The 23,803-nt window shown below is 46.2% G+C and overlaps 2 protein-coding genes across 2 annotated transcripts in view; one reads left to right on the top strand and one right to left on the bottom strand.

Moving 5' to 3' along the window:
- Positions 1 to 20,251, bottom strand: part of LOC143358230 (uncharacterized) — a 357,298-nt gene extending 337,047 nt beyond the window's left edge. The window contains exon 1 of the mRNA XM_076795207.1: positions 20,081 to 20,251. The gene's annotated coding sequence lies outside the window, so the exon portion shown is untranslated. The remainder of the gene's footprint in view (positions 1 to 20,080) is intronic.
- LOC143358155 (uncharacterized) lies at positions 7,764 to 8,640 on the top strand. Its single transcript, XM_076795074.1, has 3 exons — positions 7,764 to 7,950; positions 8,173 to 8,385; positions 8,479 to 8,640. The coding sequence occupies exons 1-2, from the start codon at positions 7,764 to 7,766 to the stop codon at positions 8,367 to 8,369; spliced, it is 384 nt and encodes a 127-aa protein (XP_076651189.1). The 3' UTR covers positions 8,370 to 8,385; positions 8,479 to 8,640.
- Positions 20,252 to 23,803: the final 3,552 nt, after the last annotated feature.

Genomic DNA, 23,803 nt, shown 5'->3' with positions numbered 1-23,803 from the left:
ATTTCGCGGTGGCCCGAAATTAAGAAGTCAGCATGCCCCACGATTTTATTCCTAATCAGAGCAAGAAGATTATCCTTATCGGCGGGTTTGATTCTATCATTGGCTAATTTGCATTGCCCTATAAATTTCGTCACCGAACAAGATTGTCCATCAAACTGAGGTATAAGGTCGATAGCAAGTTTCAGTGGCAGAAAAGAACGCTCAGATACATTAACAGGACTTATTTCGATGGCTGCGGGACCATTCGAGGAAGCGGTTGTATCATAAAAGATAGAAGAATTAGTCGGGGTACTCTGTATTGGAACAGTATTATGAGATGGCAAAGAGCTTGCTTGAGGGAGGGCAACCGTAGTTTCTATTGAAGGTGACACAAACGTTATATCGTCAACAATAAAGGAATTACCACTACTATTCAAGTTAATCCTACGCGCTTTCCTACCCTTACGCGACATTTTAAAGCTACGTGACATTCTACGCGTGACGAAAATAATAAAATTTATGTTCTAGACTTACGAGGGATGCGCTGCCCGGGTTACACCAATATGATCCACCACCAATCACGCTTTCCTGGCCTTGCGATGTCTCCTTATCCAGCTGTTGCTCGATTCTCCTTCCTGGATCCCCGCCGTTGAATTCTCCCGGCTGGATTCTCCTTTCCGGTTCCCCGTCGTCGAATTCTCCCGGCTGGATTCTCCTTTCCGGTTCCCCGTCGTTGAATTCTCCCGGCTGGATTCTCCTTATCGTTGGATCCTCTCGATGATTTGAATTCCTCAAGGGTGCACGTGACAGGCAGGGTGTCTTGTACGGCCGCTGACGTCACTCGCTCTCCGGTATTTACCCAAGCTCCTGGGGAAACCGTACGAAAACCCAGGAGAGAGAGATTGCACCTTTCCAGAGCCTTCCACAAGCCGGCATCAATGTATGGTCCAGTTGATTTTCCAAAATTTTTTAATATATCCCACCGCTGTCACCAAAATTTAGCTATGTTGCGTCGCCGTGTGGTGGGATGGGGACTTTTGGTGTGGGTTCGGGTGCCCGTGGAGCGCTGAAGCGCTCTGCTCGTGGAGGTTCACAAATAACTTCGTACACAGAGTAAAATGGCGAAAATAATTGTTAGAGATTTATTTAGAAAGTCTTGGAGATGTAACTCCTTCGGTTCTATAATGAGTTCTGTCGTCCTGGAGCTTCGAATCCCTTTTTTAGCTTCTTCCTTCTCGCTTCTTTAGCCAATAGGAAAATTGGGATCTTCTGGCTAGGCGTTGATTCGTCGGATCACTCGTCTTCCGGTTGCTGCTTGATGGTGATTGGCAGTGGATGGATCTTAATAGCGCACACACGGGAGTGGGGTACGCATGAGGGTGAAGCCCCGCCAAAACAAGGGACGTGGGGCCATGTGGGACCGAACGAGCGAGAGGTCCGAGGGAGTTCCAAGAGGTCCTTGACTCGGAATTTATGACCTCTTGTCCTTAACTGATTCCGGACTTCGACTATCCTTAATTTATGTAGAATTGGAGAAGCTACTCTAAGAGGCTGCGTGACTTTCTCTAAATTCCTCAATTAGTCTCGCCGACTCGAATTTCGTCAAGGATCTCTATGGAACTCTCCCGGTCTTTCTTTACCTACTCTAAACTATCGCGCCCAAATAAAATACGTATGTATGAAATACGCGATTACATCTTATATTTAAATTTCCCTCTCCGCGCCATTAATCGATGCATATATATATATCTAGCTATGTTCGCGTGGTCAACTGGCCACGCTACACACTATTAATCACAGACGAGGTATAGGAGTATAGGTTTCATGTCTCACACGTAAACAACTGTGGCGGATTCCCACGGTGTTCTATTCTCTATATGAACTCTGAGAATAAGGGATATGATGGAACAAACACTTGACTATTGTGATGCTCTTTGTGGAGAGGAGGGGGAGAAAACTCTTATGTATGACCTTGGACCGCTTAGTTCACTTGCGAGGGAATGAGCTTAGATGGCACCACGTTCACGGCACATGTAGGGATATTGGCGCTGCCGCGCCATTCCTCTAGGCACGCGCCTAGAGAATATGCTCCGACGAGGTTGGCACTCTCAACCTCGGGCAATGCAGGCGAGAGAACCGCCTGATGTACTCTCTCGCTGCCGGACTCTCGATCGAGACAGACGTCTCGATCCTACGCTCTCGAAGTGAAGTCGAATAAAGTTGTTTTGTTACATACGCGAGTTTCTCACTATCGATAAAAAGTCTCCCAGCGGTTCTGTGCAGAGTAGGCTGCATCTTGGTTCCGCATTTATCCGCGGGACCCTTAAACCTACACACATGTAGGGATATTGACGCTGCCGCGTCATTCTCCTAGGCACGCGCCTAGAGAATATGCTCCGACGAGGTTGGCACTGCCAACCTCGGGCAATGCAGGCGAGAGAACCGCCTCCTATGTGCTCTCTCGCTGCCTGACTCTCGATCCTACGCTCTCGAAGAGAAGTCGAATAAAGTTTTCGTTACATACACGAGTTAATCATTATCGATAGAAAGTCTCCCAGTGGTACTGTGCAGAGTAGGCTGCCTCTTGGTTCCGCATTTATCCGTGGGACCCTAAAACCTACAACTGGTGACCCCGACGTGATTTGGAAATCAAGAACCACGCTGCACGTGCCCGGAAGCTGGTGCACGTTTTCACGGAGACCACCAGGAAGAAATTGCTGGTTACTGGCGGCGAGCAATCCGCTCGCTGCACGCTGCCGTTGCCGGTTCCAGGCGGCGAGCTATCCGCTCGCTGCACGAGGTCGAACACTGCACATCGGATGCCATCCTGGACGTCTACAGAGGACGAGCTCGCTGGAGTTCCACTAATTGCGTGAAGCCACCGACCACCGGCGCCTTGACGAGCGTCACATTGCAGCCAGTCTATCGACGAGCCCAACCATGCGTGCGCCGACAGGTATCGTTCTGATTATGCGAAATTTCGCTTCATTATTGTAAACGATCGTGATCGCCGCGCGGTACCTCGTGGCGAAAATAATCTACGAAGCCATTTTCGTATGCCTGTTGATTCGACCGTTTCGCGACCTTCGCGTTGTTGTGTTTATGCCGTGTCGATCCCCCCGTCGACTCGCGTGACCGCTACGACACCGGGTAGTTCGTGTTGACCGCCTCGCGCCGTGCCCTTGCGAAACTGCGTACGTCTGCGCAGAACGCGCGTTACGAATAATTCGCTGCCGGTCCAAACACACGAGTGTTCGACAATCGCGCAAAATGTCTACCCCCGCGCAGCTCACTCAGGATGAACTCCTTCATGCGCTGTTACAGGGTCGCGTCGATTCATACCGGCAACCAAAAGTGCCCGATTTCTTCAATGAAGATCCGGCACTTTGGTTCGCCCAAGTCGAGTCATCCTTCCGCGGCAAGGATTCATAATCAAGCAACAATGGTCGTACACACGCACACGCGCGCTACACTCGCGCCGCGTACACACGCACACACGTGCTACACTCGCGTCGCGTACACAAGCGTACACATTCACACACACGCACGCACGCGCCTGCGCACATTTCAATAATGGCAAGAGATTCTTAGATTGTTAGCGATCGAAATTCTCGCGCCACACGCACGCGTCCGCACGCGCCGCGCTCACACACGCATCCGCACGCGCCGCGCACACACATGCGCCGCGTCACACACACGCGTTCGCCGCGAACACGCGCACATATACGCGCCGCACCCACGCGCACGCGTCACACACACGCGTCCGCCGTGACACGCGCACACACATGCGCACGCACGCGCCCGCGCACATGTCCAAATGGCAAAAGAATGGTTTAGATCAACCCCGATCGAGATTCTTGCGCCACCACTCCGTGCAAACCGCGCGTTATTTCCGCGAGGTCCTGGAAACATTTTTCCAGCGCACCCCCGTCGCGAACCAGCGCACGGCGCTGCGTACCTTATCGCGTACTTAGTCATAAGTTGTACATAGTCCTCGCGTATCTTAGCTGTAAGAAACATTAAGAAATTGTAAGCGTGCGCAACCACGTCACATTCGCTGCCGGCGACCCTGCAGGCACTCTCAAGAAATCGCTTGAACGTCCATACACGGGACCGCATAAAGTCTTAAAACGCGTCAACGACAGAGTTATCGAAATCGAGGTCAATTGTAAACCGCGTTCGGTATCTGTTGAAAATGTAAAACCCGCGTACGCAGTTCGCGAATCGAACTTAGAAGCTGCCGGCGACCCTGCAGTCGTTTCGGGAAGCAGCACGATCCGCACGTATACAAATACAAAGCGCGTTACGTTCGCTGCCGAAGCGAGTAGAATTACAAAAAGAAAATTGTAAGTGCATGCAGTATGTGTAACACTTCTCCTTGTTAAAACAGCGGTTAATTTAAATGTCGTATACACTCGGGGGGGGGGGGGGGGTGTAGGGATATTGACGCTGCCGCGCCATTCCCCTAGGCACGCGCCTAGAGAATATGCTCCGACGAGGTTGGCACTGCCAACCTCGGGCAATGCAGGCGAGAGAACCGCCTATGTGCTCTCTCACTGCCTGACTCTCGATCGAGACAGACGTCTCGATCCTACGCTCTCGAAGAGAAGTCGAATAAAGTGTTGCGTCGCAGTGTGGTGAGATGGGGACTTTTGTTGTGGGTTCGAGTGCCCGTGAAACGCTGAAGCGCTCTGCTCGTGGAGGTTCACAAATAACTTCATACACAGAGTAAAATGGCGAAAATAATTGTTAAAGATTTATTTAGAAATTCTTGGAGATGTAACTCCCTCGGTTCTATAATGAGTTCTGTCTCATCCTGGAGCTTCAAATCCTTTTTCCAGCTTCTTCCTTCTCGTCTCGCTTCCTTAGCCAATAGGAAAATTGGGATCTTCTGGCTAGGCGTTGATTCGTCGGATCACTCGTCTTCCGGTTGCTGCTTGATGGTGATTGGTAGTGGATGGATCTTAATAGCGCACGTACGGGAGTGGGGTACGCATGAGGGTGAAGCCCCGCTAAACGAGGGACGTGGGGCCATGTGGGACCGAACGAGAGAGAGGTCCGAGGGAGTTCCAAGAGGTCCTTGACTCAGAATTTATGACCTCTTGTCCTTAACTGATTCCGGACTTCGACTATCCCTAATTTATGTAGAATTGGAGAAGCTACTCTAAGAGGCTGCGCGACTTTCTCTAAATTCCGCAATTAGTCTCGCCGACTCGAATTTCGTCAAGGATCTCTATGGAACTCTCCCGGTCTTTCTTTACCTACTCTAAACTATCGCGCCCAAATAAAATACGTATGTATGAAATACGCGATTACATCTTATATTTAAATTTGCCTCTCCGCGCCATTAATCGATACTATATATATTTAGCTATGTTCGCGTGGTCAACTGGCCACGCTACACCTTCCCCCTTATTGAAAAGGTGTTTCCATGGGAACAGCTTTTACATACTACTTGATATTACTCTATTCTAATTGATTATATAGACGGCGCATGATTTGAGTCTGCTTCAGAATAACTATATATGTGTGTGTGCGCAGGTGTACCTACGCGCGGAGTTCCTGATGTATATATTTACATTAAAATCGTTTAAGGTGGATTCAGTTTATTTATACAACAGTTTTATACTCGGTCGCTTTACTAATCTAATCGTATACAGGCTAGTTTCAACTTATTCGCATGGACCGTTTTAAATTTATTATTACTTATCTCTATCTCTATTGTTAAGTCGTTATATACATTAACTACATGGTATGGCCCTGCCCATTCGGTATCAAATTTGGACGTTTTTGGTTCCTTAGCTAGATAAACATAATCGCCTACATTAAATTTACGAGGATTAACATTTTTGTCGTACAGTCGTTTACTTTTTTCCTTTGCTCGATTTAAATTCGTTGCTGCCATAGCTTGAGTAGTGGTAATCTTTGTAAACAATTCGTTTAAGTAATGAAAGAATGTCCGAGGGATTTCCTGCTTAGAAAATTCAGAAGGAATTAAAGCCTTAACACCAAAAACTAATTCGTGTGGGGTAAATCCTGTAGCTTCATGTACGGAAGTGTTATATGAAAACATCCCAAATCTAATCCAATCATTCCAATCTGTTTTAGTGCAATAGTGTTTCAAATATTCTACAAAAACTCTATGGGCACGTTCGAGAGATCCTAATGACTGTGGATGCAATGCAGTAGAAGTAATCCTTTGGATCTTGAAGATTTTACAAAAGGTTTTCATAACTTCACTCGTAAAGTTTCGTCCCTGATCTGTATGAATAGTCCTGGGACATCCAAATCTACTAATAAATTGTTCCGCCAGGGCTGTGGCAACAGTTATTGAATCTATGCTTGCTAACGGAATGGCATCTGAGTATTTGGTTAGATTATCCTGTAGGGTAAGTAAATATTTATTGCCTTTATTGGTAATGGGCAAGGGACCTACTATATCCATTTGAATTTTTTCAAAAGCTCTACTTGGGGTATCAGTGATGCGCATAGGTTGTCTAGTTTTTGCGGAAAGTACCTTGTTCTGTTGACAAGAAGGGCAAGTCCTCACAAAATCTTGGATTTCTTTTCCCATCCTAGGCCAATAAAAATTTTCTCTAATACTGTCGTATACCTTGGTCATACCATGATGACCACCGATGGTAGTATCGTAATGTTCCTTAATAATTTTTAGTCTATCCGATATTTCAGGGATGATTATTTCTCCGGAACAAATGGTTATTATATATTGGGGGTCAGTAAGTATGGATTTTATTGATTGTTCGAGGAGATCCCAACCAATAGTTCCTAATCCATTGTGTACTCTAGAAATGCTAAGGGTTTTTGTGTTTGTCCTATCCATGAGGCATTTAAGGGACTTTAATGAGGCTACGACATTCTGGAAGTCAGATCTCTCTTCAGAGGTAGTTTTAATGAATAAGTGAAATATATAAAATCTATCCCCGGGTATGGTTAGGGCTTCTCCAACATTAACATTGTACTCTTTTATTCGATGGAGAAGAAACTTCTCCCGTTTCAGGAGATCCTTGCTAGTCTCTGTAGCACACGAACAATCAGTAGGGAGGAAATGTATAAGGTTATCTTTACGCATGTAGAGATAATCCTTAGAGTGTTTAAAAGTCGGGAGGAAAGTAGGATGGGGGTTGGATATACTGTCCGTGACTCTAATAGGTAATATTTTATTCGCTTTCTGCGTTGTATCATATAGATTCTCTATCTGTGTTTCAGGTTTGAATGAGGTCGGCCTTATCTCGGATTGTGCCCCTATAACCGGCTCCTCAGCCTGAAGAATCTGCGCTTTACCACGCAATACACCACCAACGATAGCTCCCTGAGACGAGGTCAGGAGGTTTTCCGGATTGCCGATATTCTCAGGGCAGCCAGAGCGCCGAAAAGAAGGGATAGAAAGAGAAAGCATCGTCCTTGCGCCTAACGGTGCCTGGAACGGGGTCAGGAGGTTTTCCGGCTTGCCGATTTTCCAGACGCCCGAGTCGCCGCAAGCCAACGATGCCCGAGGCAGAATCCGAATATCTACACTCTCTTCACGGTTGTCGTGTCTTTCAACGACCTCGTACAGATCAGAGAGTGGTTCCTTCCCTCCTACATGGAATTTTATTGAGGGTGAAGGCGTTTCGTCTTCGTCAGCAGTATGATAATCGTCACTGTCGTCATTATCGCTGTCTCTACTACCAAAAGTTTTGCAACTGTCTTCGACCTCATTTCCAACCACTGCTTCCCCGCGCACAAGGAAAACAGAGGCAACCCGTTCCTCACAGTAATATTTTATGCTTTGGTCTGAGTTAGGATTTGGGTTTGTCCGGAGGTTCGTGAGCAACACCTCGCCGGCGCCTGCGAGAGCCACCCCCGAATTCTCCAGACAAGGATCTATTAAGTTTGTTTGGAACATTGAATTATTTTGGAGGTCTACAGGGTTTCGGGACAATGCGTCTGCGTTGGAGTTCACCTTACCAGGTTTGTACACAATGTTATACTCGTATTCGTTCAATTTAATTCGCCATCTCATAAGTTTTGATGTGGGATCTTTGACATTGTGTAACCAAACTAACGGGCGATGATCAGTTACCAGGGTGAATTGATGACCGTAGAGATAAGGTCGAAAATGGTCTACTGCGAATAGAACTGCTAACAATTCCTTTTCTATAGTAGAATAATTACATTCTGCTTCATTTAAAGTTCTAGATGCATACGCGATGGGGAGGTCTTTCCCTATAGGCCCTTGGCTCAATACAGCCCCTACAGCGAAATTGGAAGCGTCTGTGGTAACTACGAAGGGTTGTGAGAAATTTGGGAATTGCAGGAGGGGTTCTGCACAGATAAGATCCCGGAGGGTTTCGAAGGCCGTTTGGGCTTTACCGTCCCATACTAGATGAACATCTTTTTTCAATAGTTGAGTAAGAGGTTTGGCAATTTTCGCCATATCCTGAATGAATCTCCTATAATACCCTACAAGGCCTAAAAACTGCTTAATATTTTTCTTAGTTTTAGGTACGGGGAATCGTTTGACGGCTTCAATTTTCATCGGGTCGGGTTTCACACCATCGGTAGTGATGATATGGCCTAAATAAGTAATTTCCTTACGGAGGAACCAGCACTTATCCGGCTGAAGAGTTAAACCAGCGTTTTGTAATCGAGCTAACAAATTCCGCAACTTTCGACGATGTTCCTCAAGGGAGTCAGCATAAATGACAATGTCATCCATGTATACAAAGAGTTCTACTCCTTGCAGACCTGACAACACTAAATCCATCATCCTTTGGAATGTGGCCGGTGCATTTTTTAACCCAAATGGCATTCTATTAAACTCATAGTGACCATAGGGGGTTGAAAATGCGGTCTTTGCTTTAGACTTTTCGGTAATTGGAATTTGATGGAAGCCGGAAGCTAGATCTAACGTACTAAAGTATTTCGCTCCACCAAGTTGATCTAATATGTCGGTAATGTTAGGAAGTGGGTACGCATCACTGATAGTTTTCTCATTCAGTTTACGGTAATCAATTACCATGCGCCAACGAGCTCTACCAGAAGAATCGGTTTTTTTGGGGACGATCCAGACCGGCGAGTTATATGGAGAATAACCAGGTGCACACGGCTCCTCAGGACAGTCCTCCTCGACTCCCTCGACTCCCAACGATCACGTCGGGGTCACCAATGTGGGGAAATGGCGTACCGATGTACGTATTGGTGTGTTCCGACGGTCCTCCACGGATGTGGGGACCAGGAACGCAGATCTCGTAACGAACGAGACATTGGGGTCACCAGTGGCCGGAAGCCACACGTCCTCTCGCGAGAACGCTCGGAATAAATGTCCCGACGAACTGCGCCCAAGATGGACGCGCCACGTGGTCGCGGCAAGGAGGAACTAGGTTATGCGCGTGAGGCTCACTCCTCACGAGTAATGAACACGTCGGGTAGCAACCGAAATAACGAGGTTTATTGAACAAACTCCGAAGGAGAGCTCGCGACTCCCGAGAACGAATCGCGACAACAATTTCCGGAGCCGGCACGGTCGTGCGGTACTACGCCGCAGAGTAAACTTTTTGAAGACAAGACGCGTCTGTGCGCAGCGAGGTTCTCTCGAAGGAGACTCGGTGAAGAAGGAAGAATCGACGACGAACGCGTCTCGTTCCGTCCGCATGCGACTTGGCGCAGGCGCACAACGTGCAACCTACGCGCCATCGTGCCGCCGCCCCACACGTATTTTTCGAGCGACACATTCTCCCGTAAGGCTGGCAGTTTTTATATACAGGGTGACCCACATAACTCTGAACAGCTTAATATCTCGAAAACTATGCCATCGATTTTAAAGTTCTTAGTCTTAAATTGCATGGAACTGAAGGGCCTTTCTGACTACATAAACGTGAAGTGGCCTCCCTTCCCTTTTAACGGGGGAGAGGAGGTACCTTTATAATTTTAAATGGAACCCCCTATAAAATGTTACATATTTAGATTCTACAGGAAAAAAACAAGTCAATTTTGTCGGAAACATTTTTTTGTCAGATACTTCCATGATGAGATATAACAGTTTGAAGTTTCGAGTTGTAGGTACTTGAAGCGCTCGGAAATAGCGTTATGGAATTATACGCGCTTGAGTCCTTTGCTTATTCGTGAAGAAATAAAATGTACTTTAAATTAAATGTTCAAAATGTCCACCACGGGCTTGTAAACATTTATTTACTCGAAACATCAAAGTTTTTCTAACATTTTTTAACATTTCGGGAGTCACTGAAGCGCAAGCGTCATGTATTCTTTGTTTCATATCCTCTTTTGTCGTCGGTGGTTCAAACATAACTTTGTCCTTTACATATCCCCATAAGAAAAAATCTAATGGTGTTAGATCGGGGGATCGAGGAGGCCATTGACGAGGTCCCCCACGACCTATCCATTTGTTCCCAAATTTTTCGTTCAAAAATTGCCTGGTGATGATTGCAAAATGTGGAGGAGTGCCGTCTTGTTGGAACCACATTTCTCTTCTAACGTGCAGTGGCACATCTTCCAAAAGCGCAGGCAAATGATTTTTTAAGAAATCACAATAACTTGCAGATGTTACAGTTTCTTGAAAAAAATAAGGTCCAATCACAAAATCTCCTATTAGGCCACACCAAACATTTAAAGACCATCGATGTCGAAAGGGAACACATCGCATCCAATTTGGGTTTTCCACGGCCCAATAATGCAGATTATGTCTATTTACATGCCCCGAATTCATAAAAGTGGCCTCATCGGAAAAAAGTATTTTGCACAAAAAGTCGTTTTCCACAACACCCTGCAGCCACTCACAAAATCTTACGCGGTGATCGTAATCTGCTATCGAAAGCTCTTGTGATAAAACCATGTGATATGGATGATACTTTTGCCGTTTCAAAATTCGTTGAATTGATGAACGACTAATATGTGATGTTTGTGCAAGTGTACGTTGACTAATATGAGGATTTAATGTAATTGCAGCAAGAATACTGGCACTATTATTTCCATTAGTGACAGCTTTACTAAGCCGCTTTTCTAAATTATGAAATGTTGCATGACATTTTTTGATCCCATAACGTTCAAAAAACATCAGTGCTACACGCCGATAATTTTTTTGGCATTCACCTAACGTTAATAACATATTCACTTCTGTGTCAAAAGTAGCCATAATCACAATGTTACTGCTTGAATAACAGCTCTAAACTGAAAACGTTTTCATAGATAAGTGAGTCAAACTCAAGAATTGTAAATATTATTCTTTGTGTTTCTTCATGAATAAGCAAAGGACTCAAGCGCGTATAATTCCATAACGCTATTTCCGAGCGCTTCAAGTACCTACAACTCGAAACTTCAAACTGTTATATCTCATCATGGAAGTATCTGACAAAAAAATGTTTCCGACAAAATTGACTTGTTTTTTCCGGTAGAATCTAAATATGTAACATTTTATACGGGGGTTCCATTTAAAATTACAAAGGTACCTCCCCTCCCCCGTTAAAGGGGAAGGGAGGCCACTTCACGTTTATGTAGTCAGAAAGGCCCTTCAGTTCCATGCAATTTAAGACTAAGTACTTTAAAATCGATGGCATAGTTTTCGAGATATTGAGCTGTTCAGAGTTATGTGGGCCACCCTGTATATAAGAGAGATATATATCTCGCTATACATATAGATATTGGGACGAAACTTGCACTAAACTTAATTAAAAAATTATTATAAAAAATATATATTCATAATGATACTTATCAGTAAAAAGGAATAATTTTTCAATGATTTTAGCACGTTCGCACATTTGCCGTTTTTTTGTGTTTCGAACATACTTGCAAACAAGTTTGCGCGCATTCCCTTTCCCAATTTGATCGCATAATTGACAAGTGCGCGCACTTGTGCGAACGGTCGGTTTTGTCAATTATGCGATCTGTCCTGCAAACAGATTTACAAGTCCTACCCGTTTGCGTTCGTGCGCGCGGTCGATCCATCGCTTGTCGGTTTTTCGACATACATCAAAGGCCTCGTACAAACCTGAACGTTTCGACGAACATTGCGCCGAACGGCGAGCCGAACATCGCGCCGAACATCGCGCCGAACAGCGTCCGAAACGCAAAATCGCGCCGAAATGAATGTCGACTTTGCGTTTCGTTCGCTGTTCGGCGCAATGTTCGTCGAAATGTTCAGGTCTGTACGCAGCTTAAGAGTGAAGTCCCCGGATGCAATGTTTTGGGGGAGGAAACTTTCTCCATGCCCTTGTGGGGGTGGAGAACCTCCCCTTATTTTAACGGTTTTTGGGGACATTACTTAACGCGCCTCAGAAACGAGAACCCCAGAAAGCTTTGGACTCTCGCGGAGAACGATAGCTCTAGAGAGTTAGTCTGAGGATCGCGACGGTTTTGTACACGAGGTTAAGTTATCGTATATTTTGTTCGCGTTTTCTCATTGACTCGAGTTTTCTCGTTTTGTTTTATTGTGTTATTATTTGTTGGTTATTAATTGTTTTTGTTAATAAACTTTATTTTGTTATCCGTTAAATATTCGAACACTACAAACATTTCATTTAACCCCACGTCACCTAAAGTAGGAAGGAGAAACTTCAAGAGTGGTGCTGTCCGTGTCCGCTGATGAGCGGAAGCATAGCGAAAATAAATAAATAAATATATTGTAAATAAGCTAATAAGCTATAACCTAATGACCTATAATATATATTATAAATTAATTAAACTCTTCTTAAGCATCCCCATACCTCATTTTCCATTCGAGGGTTTTATTTCCATTATTTTAAGATTTTAATATTTATTTTTTATTTTATAACAGCTTTTTTATGATAATTGTTATTTTATATAGTTTTTATTTCCTTCATGTAACTTGTATAGTATTCTTCCTTAAGATTATAAATATAAAAAAAATAAATAATATAATATAAATATCTGTAAAATAAAAATATATTAGATTAAGATTAATGTGGCGACCGTCATCCGCCGACACTTCGGCGAAAGGAAAACATACGAAGGCACGCAGCCTCGCGCACGGCGACCAACGATCGGCGATGAAACATTGTATGTCGGTACCCGCGTCGTTGAGTCGCCGAATTCCTTCGCCGAAGAGCAGTTCGTCACGAGACGCTCATCGAGACAGACCGAATAAAAACTGCTGCAGCGAACGATATTGTGTGGTGATTTACATCCCGACTACCTCGTCTACCGATCCCACATAATTGGTGACCGCCGACGTGATGATTGGCCGCGCAAAGGCGAATCGAAGTAACCGCGCGAGTGTTAACGGGTTAAAACGCGACGTGCAAGACTCGAAATCCCGCGTGTAACGATCCCGTGACGATGACGGATTCCGCGAGTAACACCGATGCTGCAGTGGCGCGAATAGCGGTCCGTGTTCCGCCGTTCTGGGAGAAGAACCCGACGACCTGGTTCCGACAGCTGGAATCCTAGTTCGTGCTGGCAGGAATCACACAGGATTCCACAAAGTATCATTACGTCAGCGCGAATCTGGACAATAGATATGCCGACGTGGTGATAGATATCATTAATAATCCCCCGGCGACCGACGCATACGAAACGCTAAAGGCGGAATTAATCCGAAGACTCTCCGATTCCAAGGAGCAGAATATACGGCGCCTCTTGGAACACAAGGAGATCGGTGACCGGAAACCGTCAATTTTCCTCCGACGACTTCAAGGCTTCGCGGGTGACACAGTGTCGGACGATTTCCTCAAGACTTTGTGGGTAGGACGTCTTCCGGCGAGTATACAGGCCCTCATGGTTTCACGCCAGAAGGAATCGCTCTCCGAGTTGGCCGCGCTCCCCGACGACGTCGCGGAGGTGTCCGCGCGCCCGCAAGTCGCTGCCATACCTTCGGAGCAAGCCGACCTGGTGGCCGAAATCGCCGATCTCCGTCGCGAGATCGCCGCGCTCCGCGTAGGGAAACGTGACTTCCGTCGGCCGCGTTCCAAGTCGCAAAATGGACGCCCCAGGTATTGGCGATCGCGTAGTCGCGGCGGGGAACACGATTCCACCGATGGAAAGTGTTGGTACCATTGAAAACATGGGGCCGCCGCGAAAAAGTGCCGCGAACCGTGCAATTTCGTGTCGGGAAACGCCCGGCCGTACGCTAATGGCGGCTAGCGACTCCGGGCCAGCGACGAGCCGCTTATTCGTAACAGATCGCGGCACGAAGACCAGTTACATGGTCGACACCGGATCCGATCTGTGCGTTTTTCCGCATACGCGAGTGAGTGGTTCGCGTGAAAAGACATCGTATGTGCTTCACGCGGCGAACGGAACCGTGATATCGACGTACGGGTGCGTCACTCTCCACCTAAACCTCGGCCTGCGTAGAAGTTTTTCGTGGAGATTCGTTGTCGCGGACGTTACAACGCCTATAATAGGAGCTGATTTCCTCAGTTTTTACGGCCTCCTCATCGACCTACGCGGAAAACGGCTAATAGATAGTCGCACGTCTTTGACGGCAGTGGGACGCGTCGCAGAGGCCAACAACAACAGCGTCAAGGCGATTTCCGGTGAATCGAGGTATCACGCGATCCTCGCGGAATTCCCGGATATTACGCGGCCGTCGGGAGGACACCGCACGACGAAGCACTCGACGTGCCACCACATCCGGACGACGCCGGGCCCCCCGGTGTCCTGCAAACCGAGACGTCTCGCCCCCGACAAACTGAGGCTCGCAAAGGCTGAATTCGAGGCCATGGTGAGGGATGGAACAGCTCGACCGTCGGAAAGCTGCTGGTCATCAGCCCTGCACCTGGTCCCCAAAAAGGGCGACGCTTGGCGGCCGTGCGGTGACTACCGCGCGTTAAATTCGAGGACAATACCCGACAAATATCCCGTGCCGCATATTGAAGATTTCGCGCAGTGTTTGGCCGGAAAGACAATTTTTTCAAGTAGTAGATTTAGTGCGTGCGTACAACCAGATTCCGGTGCACCCAGACGATATCCCGAAGACCGCGATCACGACACCCTTCGGCCTATACGAGTTTCCGTGCATGTCGTTCGGCCTACGAAACGCGGCACAAACCTTTCAACGGTTCATGGACGAAACGTTGCGCGGCCTCGAGTGGTGTTACGCGTATATAGACGATATCCTCGTGGCATCGACTTCACCCGAGGAGCACGAGTACCACTTGAGGGAACTTTTTCGCCGTCTGGACGATTACGGAGTGTTGGTGAATACGGCAAAGTGTGTTTTCGGGGCACCGGAAGTGGCTTTTCTGGGATACGCAGTGTCCGCGCGTGGCACCCGACAGCTGCCAGAAAAAGTCGAAGCAATTCGAACTTTCCCTCAACCGACGACTGTGAAGGAGCTGCGACAGTTCCTAGGAGTGGTAAATTTCTACCGAAGATTTGTGCCAGCCGCGGCCCGAATCCAGGCTCCTTTGAACGAGGCGCTGCAGGGGAACGTTAAGGGTCGAGTCCCCGTCGAGTGGACAGCGGACAGGTTGAAGGCGTACGACAAGTGCAAGGAGAGCCTCGCACGCGCAGCCCTCCTGGCACATCCCGACGTCACGCTTCCCCTGGCCGTTTTTAGCGACGCATCGGACTACACGGTAGGCGCCGTGTTGCAACAGCGAGCACGCGACGGATGGCAGCCTTTGGCGTTCTTCACGAAGAAATTGACACCGACCGAACGTAAATATAGTCCGTTTGACCGCGAACTCTTAGCCGTGTACAAAGCCGTAAGGTACTTCCGCCATATGATCGAAGGACGCGAATTTTCGATTTTTACAGATCACAAACCGCTGATCTTCGCGTTCGCGCAAAAGCCCGAGAAACATACCCCTCGACAATTCCGATGGCTCGACCTCATCGGGCAGTTTTCCACCGATATCCGACACGTGTCCGGCAAAGATAACGTAGTCGCGGATGCCCTATCGCGAATCGCAGAAATATCGAGCACCGTCGATTACATAAAGCTCGCCGAATCGCAGCAGCAAGACGAAGAATTGCGCACGTTCCTACAGTCGGATTCGTCCCTAGTATTAAAGAGAGTCGCTCTTCCTGGGACAAGCACCGAGTTGTATTGCGATACCGCTACACGTACTTTGCGACCGTTTGTCACGAGACAATTCCGCAAACCGGTATTCGCCTCCCTCCACGACCTTGCTCACCCCGGCGTTAGAGCAACAGCGAAATTGGTATCCGAACGTTTCGTGTGGCCAGGCATACAGAAAGACTGCAAATTTTGGGCACGAGCGTGCGTACATTACCAACGCGCGAAAGTTAGTAGACACGTGTCTATCCCGACGGGAAACTTCGCCGCACCCTCGGAGCGTTTCGACCACGTCCACGTGGACATTGTCGGCCCGTTGTCGACGTCGAAAGGATTCCGCTACTGCGTAACGTGCGTGGATCGGTGTACCCGGTGGGCGGAGGTATTTCCCGTAAACGACATTACCGCAGAAACCGTAGCACACGCGCTATTATTAGGGTGGATCGCTAGATTCGGGGTGCCTCGACGGGTTACGACGGACCAAGGACGACAATTTGAGTCCGCTCTCTTCGAACAATTGTCGTCTCTTCTAGGCATCCGGCATCTACGCACGACCGCGTACCATCCGCAGGCGAACGGCATGGTGGAACGATTTCACCGCCAGTTGAAAGCTGCGATAGTTTGCGACGCCAATACCGATTGGGTCAACGCGTTACCCATCGTCCTCCTAGGAATACGAACTGCCTGGAAGGAGGACATTAAAGCGACATCCGCCGAAATGTTGTACGGTGAGACCATTCGTCTGCCGGGCGAATTATTTTCGAACGCGCAGACAACAAGCAGCAGCACCGAAGAATTTGTCTCACGGCTGCGCGATCATTTTTGGCAAATTAAACCGTCACAAGTTTCGCGTCACGGCGTTCGACGAATTTTTGTATTCAAGGACTTGTCGACAGCGACCCATGTGTTCGTGCGCCACGGCGGCTGCAAGCGAGCATTGCAGCCCGCGTACGACGGCCCATTCTGCGTAGTCGAGCGGCACCCGAAACACTTCAACATTCGTGTGAAGGACCGAGTGGTTCCGGTGTCGTTAGACCGTTTGAAACCGGCGTACTTGCTCCGCGACGATGAGCAAGACAACACCGATCCGCAACCGCGAAGCGCACCTACCGCACCAATCGAACCAGACCGCATTACCAGGTCAGGTAGACGGGTACGACTTCCCGATCGTTACGTCGCAACGTAATTCCGAATGTATATAAACCGCGTTTTAGATCAATTTGTATATAGTAGATTGTAAGTCGTATTTATAAGTTAGCATAGTTCGACCGTACCCTAATTTTCATCAAGGGGGGTGGTGTGGCGACCGTCGTCCGCCGACACTTCGGCGAAAGGAAAACATACGAAGGCACGCAGCCTCGCGCACGGCGACCGTCGCCCGCCGAAACTTCGGCGAAGGAAAAATATACAAAAGCACGCAGCCTCGCGCACGGCGACCTACGATCGGCGATGAAACATTGTATGTCGGTACCCGCGTCGTAGAGTCGCCGAATTCCTTCGCCGAAGATCAGTTCGTCACAAGACGCTCAACGAGACACACCGAAATAAAAACTGCTGCAGTGTGGTGTGTATATTGTGTGGTGATTTACATCCCGACTACCTCGTCTACCGATCCCACAATTAAAATAAATATATTTCTAAATTTAATTCAATTTTCCTTCCCATCGTTTATTCCGATTTTTTCAAATTAGAGCTAAACTCTAGAGTGCTCATCCCCGGGGTTTCGGCGTTCCCACTTTTGTGATATCGCCGCTTTAGCATGGCACAGAACCGTCTTTCCTGCAACAGAACCGGGCCGTCTTTGCTGGAACAGGACCGAGCAGTCTTTTAGCATAAAACCGAACGCACATTATTTTTTTAACCAGGATTAGAACGTACAGCTTAATTGTTTTATATGAAATATATAACTAACATGTAAATCTTGTGTACAAAATCTCTAATTAATATAAATTAAGTATAATATTAATTGTAATGATACGTATTTTACTTTTTTTCAATTTTGTAGTTGCAAACTCTAGTTGTAAAAAATAGAAAACGCGGAAAAATTCGAACAAATACAGATTTCATTTCGAAGTTTAAAAGCGACCATTCTGAATATTAATCTGAATATTAATTCTGAATCTCGAGAGCCGTCGCGGCCACAACATTGTCGGCTATATCGGTGTGAGGTCAGAAGACCACTACTAATCCAATTACAAAACTTCTTTATTTTTCGTTATTTTTTTATGAAACTTTTACCAACATATTCGTGGCATTTTTCTGATTAAAATAAAACCCTGGTCGTCCGGCTGAAAACTTGGCACGCTACAGTCGCGCTACACCGATTCTTTAAAATAAAACCAAATATGATATAATTCAGATGATATTTGCGTGTGTAATGAACGATGAAAGTTACTTCCCATTACAATTACATTAACGGAAAATTAATGTAAATGTGATCCGAATTATATCGCGTTTGATATCATTTTAAGCAGAATATTGCCACAAATATATTGGTGAAAGTCTCATAAAAAAATAATTAATAATAAAGAAGTTAAATTTTTCATTTAAAGGGCTGCGTTCACGCGTGCTTTGATCTGTGCCGGCGGCTGCGACTCTTCGCGGCTCTTTCCTTCCCATACGCTGTCCTTCTCTGTGTTCGAAACTTTTATCGCTTGTTACACAAGTAGAAAAATGCCACGAATATGTTGGTAAAAGTTTCATAAAAAATAATTAAAAATAAAGAAGTTTTGTAAATGGATTAGTAGTGGTCTTCTGGCCTCACACCGATATAGCCGACAATGTTGTGGCCGCGATGGCTTTCAAGATTCGGCCACTCACCGCGGTGGTGTGAGGTGTTCCACTGGCTTGGAAACGTGAGATTGGCACTGACGTACAACGATAATTTACTGTATATCGTGTTTAGTGTCATTTTAATCAGAAAAACTCCACAACTAGGTTGATGGAAGTCATATAAAAAAATAATGAAAAATAAAGAAGTTTTGTAATTTGATTGGTAGTAGTTTCACACCGATATACCTGTTCTCGCTTCGGATCGCGCGGCTGCCGTTTATTGCACCGCTGGACGACCGAGGTGGCACGAGCTTCTGGGCCTGGGCCGACGGGGCTCGAAGCCGCTTATCCGAGCTGACGAAAATTATTCGAAATTCGGAAGAATTAGTCGTAGCCTCCGAATAATAGTACAGATAAAAAATGAAAATTTAATTTGAAGCTTCGAATATAATAAAGTATTTTTATTCGTCGGATAAATTCTCATCTAATAAAATTATTTATTCGATACTCGTCCAATAAAGACGCTTTTATTTATTCGAACCTTCAAATAACAAATAAAGATAAAGTATCTTTTATTCGAATTTCTATTTAAATAATTTCTTTAAGATTTACTTAATATTTAATTGAATTTAATTATTACAAAGAGTGTACATATTTGTGTACATGTTACATATTTCATATAAAACAATTAAGCTGTACGTTCTAATCCTGGTTAAAAAAATAACGTGCGTTCGGTTTTGTGCTAAAAGACTGCTCGGTCCTGTTCCAGCAAAGACGGCCCGGTTCTGTGCTGTTACGAGCCAGGGCTGCGAGCAACGCGAGAGGCCGCACAGTGGGCCAAAGGCGCCAAAACGTGGCCAAAGTAGGAAGGAGTACTTCAATTTAGTTGAAAATTGATACTCCTAGGTTTCTCGGGTTGCTGATTATAAATCTGATGTCAAAATTACAAAAAACAAAATGGCGGATTCAATATGGCGGATGCGTAACCAAAAAAATGATTGGACTTTCTCGAAAATTAGTATTCCCATATTTTTCGGGCCGTCGAATATGAATCTGATGTCAAAATTACAAAAAACAAAATGGCGGATTCAATATGGCGGATGCGTAACCAAAAAAATGATTGGACTTTCTTGAAAATTAGTGTTCTCACATTTTTCGGGCCGACGAATATGAATCTGATGTCAAAATTACAAAAAACAAAAATAAAATTTTTTTCAAACAATAAAAAAATTATTGTTAAAAAAAATTGTAGTATCAGAAAATTCTGTAAGTGGAACCATACAATGCTTATTTAACAAATTTTATTATAACTTCTAAATTTCTCGAGAAAACATGGTTGTAACTAGTACCATGACTACCTCTGCGTCACAAAAATGGATCGCATTACGAAAGGGGCAGTTTTGGGCAGCTACTTTTTCAAAGTAATGTTAAATAATAGTATCTACTACAAGACTCGACAATAATCTCCGTGGAATATTGTGGAATATACAACTTTTAGTATACATTTGTGTCGCGTCGCGACACCTCAGAGTGAGACGACAACAAATTCTAAAACGATTCGAACGGGCCTAACAGCCAAACCAGGCGAAGACCGCGTCCCGCCTACAACATATATTCATGCGAACAAGCATATGGTGAAGATCATGTTCCACCTAGCTTATACAAACATCTATATAAACAATAAGGTGAAGATCACGTTCCACCTACAGTGTGCACACTTTATACGAATCGGCGTCAGGTGAAGAACGAGTTCCGCCTGTAACGCCTATCAATACACAACCCGATCAAATACAGACAAAATTCGATTAAACAAGATTCGGCTCACTCTGAGGCGTCATCACAGCGTAGCGTAGTCTATGACCCGAGGAGACATGCGTTCCTTCGAGTGTATGCACGTAGCCGATGGCTCGACGTCATCGACGCTACGTCATAAACAGGTGAACCAAGACCTGGTCATGAAGTGGGGAGGTCCGTGCGGAAGTTAGTTACTTTAGACGAACACATTGCGAATTAACATAAAACAAATCTCTGTACAACTGCATAGCAACCAGTCAATAAACACCACGCCACCGAAAGAGTATTCTTCATTCCGAGAAAAAGCGAAACCACGGAGCGTGCACGATCGCTTCGAAGTAGAAGTTTCTACATACAACAATTTGTAAAATCTGTGCACTAAGTTTTATCGTTCACTTCATACATTCCAAACATTAATTAATATAAATCCAATGTTATTATTATGTATAGTACTTAGTTCCAGGAACAGCATCCATCGTACACGCACAAAAAAATTCAATGTCCGTAAAATTGTAAGCTTGACACCTTTTTTTTCACAACGTAGTTCACTGTACAAAAACTGCGGGACGACTGTATGGGATATTTGTACTCCCATCATTTAGCTGGTATAGGTAGTAAGACCTTTTTACCTTGGGCTTCTTATACAGTCATTACTTGAGTATCCAATACGGCAAGAACCATACTCCTAACGTAAAATTCATTTTTTGCATTTTGGCCACGTTTTGGCGCTTTTGGCCCACTGTGGGCCGGCGAGGTGTTGTTACCCCAGGAATATGGTTTCAATTTGTTAGTTAGGTACGCGGACGCACCCAATGCGAAATCGGGCAGCAGCTAGGATAGTTGACGTCGAGGACGCACCCGATACGAAACCGAGGAGCTACTAGGAGGATGAAACTTCGTGAACGCACCCAATGCGAAATCGGGGAGTCACTGGGAGAGACACGCGGCGAACCCGATACGAAAGGAGGTGGATAACTCACAGACGCACCTGATACGAAACCAGGGAACTGCTAGGATACGGAAGAACCCAATACAAAATCAGGGATCCGCTGGGATGGTATGGTTTTTGTGGACGCACCCAATGCGGAACCGGGGAGCCACTAGGTTGGAGAAATCTTCGTTGATTTGAATTTCGTTAACCTCGTAACGTATATATAATTTAATTGATACAATCCGAGCGGTAAGATTGTATCATGTGGGAACGTTCAATTATTAGATTAGGATATTAGGCAATAATTAAGGGTTGTAGATTACGCGAGTTTACAAAGAAGACAAGTATATTCTGAATTGAAATAATTACAAGTGTTGTTGTTTGTGTCGCGAGTGAATATAGTGGGTGTACAACTGGAGAAATTGTTACCTAAGTTGCACGGGTTTGACGCACTGGCAATGCGGGGTCGGAGAGCGATTGTTGAATGCCAAATAGAATATATACCGACCTAACGGAATCTATAAGGTTACGATTTGATTCGAAAGGGACTTTAACCCGATCTCACTAGAATTGACTCTGATGCGTGTAACGCGACGTGACTGCATGATTACTGAAACGCTACTGAACCACTTCCGAATCTCGATTGAACCAAAGAGGATGAAAATGAACGGGTTTATATACCCTGAAAATGAAAGGGGTACTCTGTTTAAGATTTAATGTCACGTAGGGTCATAGTCACATTTTTTGTCACTTCCAATGAAAAGCGGGCCTCAGTTAGATTTTCGTTAAAAGGGGTTAATGAAGGTTATCCGAGCTATTTCCCATCAGAATATTAATTAACGGACGGCAGAAGGGAGTGTCTAAAGATTTTCATATAAAGAAGGCATGCAGTGTCCTCCATTAATAAAAGGGGGCCTGTTGGGACGCTTTTCGTTCTCAGAAAAGAGATTAGAACTTCTAATCGAAATGAACGTGGAGAACGTCTCCATACGTAACAGTGCCATGCTAAAAGACGGCCCGGTTCTATTCCAGGAAAGACGGCCCGGTTCTGTGCCATGCTAAGGCTGAGCAGATGTCAGCACTATATTGGGAACAGTAGGGAGTTTGTACCGCGCACGCGCCGCTCCCCTAGGCCGCCCCTAGGGGAATCGCCAACACGCCGTTGGCAACACTACATCCTCACCGTTGAGGAAGAAGGCGGTAAGTGGGGAACACTCTCCCCACTCGCAAGACACTTCGTGCTCAGTGTTCGAACAGTCCAGACGTACCTTGTGTTCGCGCCTGTTTTAAAGTCGTTGACGACCACACATGTGGCCGCCATTTTCAATAAAGTTCAATCTCTAGTTTTGTTACTTTGCGTAAGCCTTTATTTCACCACGTGTTTCCGATCCTGATCACTGATGCTCTGGCATCCGAGTTTGGTAACAGTCTCGCAGCAAAACCGCTACAATTGGTGACCCCGACGTGATTACCGTCGGAGCAAGCGACATGTGGTCGATGGATCACGCGCTAGCCGCCGGATCCGGTCTTCACGCCCCTGCGGATGGGCTAGCCGCAGGACCCGCAGAGGGATACTACGCCGTTCGGGCCGTCGACAACCAAGGAGATTACCGACCACCGTCGGAAAAGGACCGAGCAACGTGGCATCAAGGAGACTGTTCGGTCCCACCGAGATTTCTCTTTACATTTAGTCAATCGTCGCGAGGCAACAGCTGCATAGAGTTAAAGCTGAAAGCCATAAATTATGCCCTTCTCCGATTTCTAGTCATCCTTCGAAAACTAGAAGAATGCTAATTCTCGAGTGGCCGTACGCACTGCCCTCGAGGGTTTTTTAGCTGATGGCATTGGAAAGTGGCCATAAAAGTTCAATCCGGGAAATCCTCGCTCCGCGTACCACCCGCAATGTACCGGAGGTCCCGGATTCGAACAAAGCGGGCCTTATAGCCCGCTCAAGCGTCGACCAAGCCAAGAGCGCAACCCCTCTTGTGCCACACGTGCGCGTGCCCCTTAACCGTCGTCACCGGACCCAAGTTAAGGGGCAATAAATTCGTTCGCGAGCCACTTAGGCTAAATACTCGGGCTGTTCCGGGGTCCTGCAATTCGTTTTTTCCCCAACTTTCCTGGTTTGACTTGTGGGTGGAGACTTCCTCCTCCACCGGTGAGGGTTGTCCGGAAGATTCTTCCCCTTCAGGTCAGCCAGCGAATGAGAAAGACTTTTCCCCCAAATTGGGATGTTTTCTCGGCACCACCGAGGTGACCAGCGAGCGGACCCCGGAACAGAAGTTAGAAGACAGAAGTTACTCGGAGAAGTAAGACTGCGTCAAGACTTC

Source organism: Halictus rubicundus, chromosome 10 (assembly GCF_050948215.1).
Source record: "Halictus rubicundus isolate RS-2024b chromosome 10, iyHalRubi1_principal, whole genome shotgun sequence".
Taxonomy (NCBI): domain Eukaryota; kingdom Metazoa; phylum Arthropoda; class Insecta; order Hymenoptera; family Halictidae; genus Halictus; species Halictus rubicundus.
This window is presented reverse-complemented; position numbering and strand designations above follow the sequence as displayed.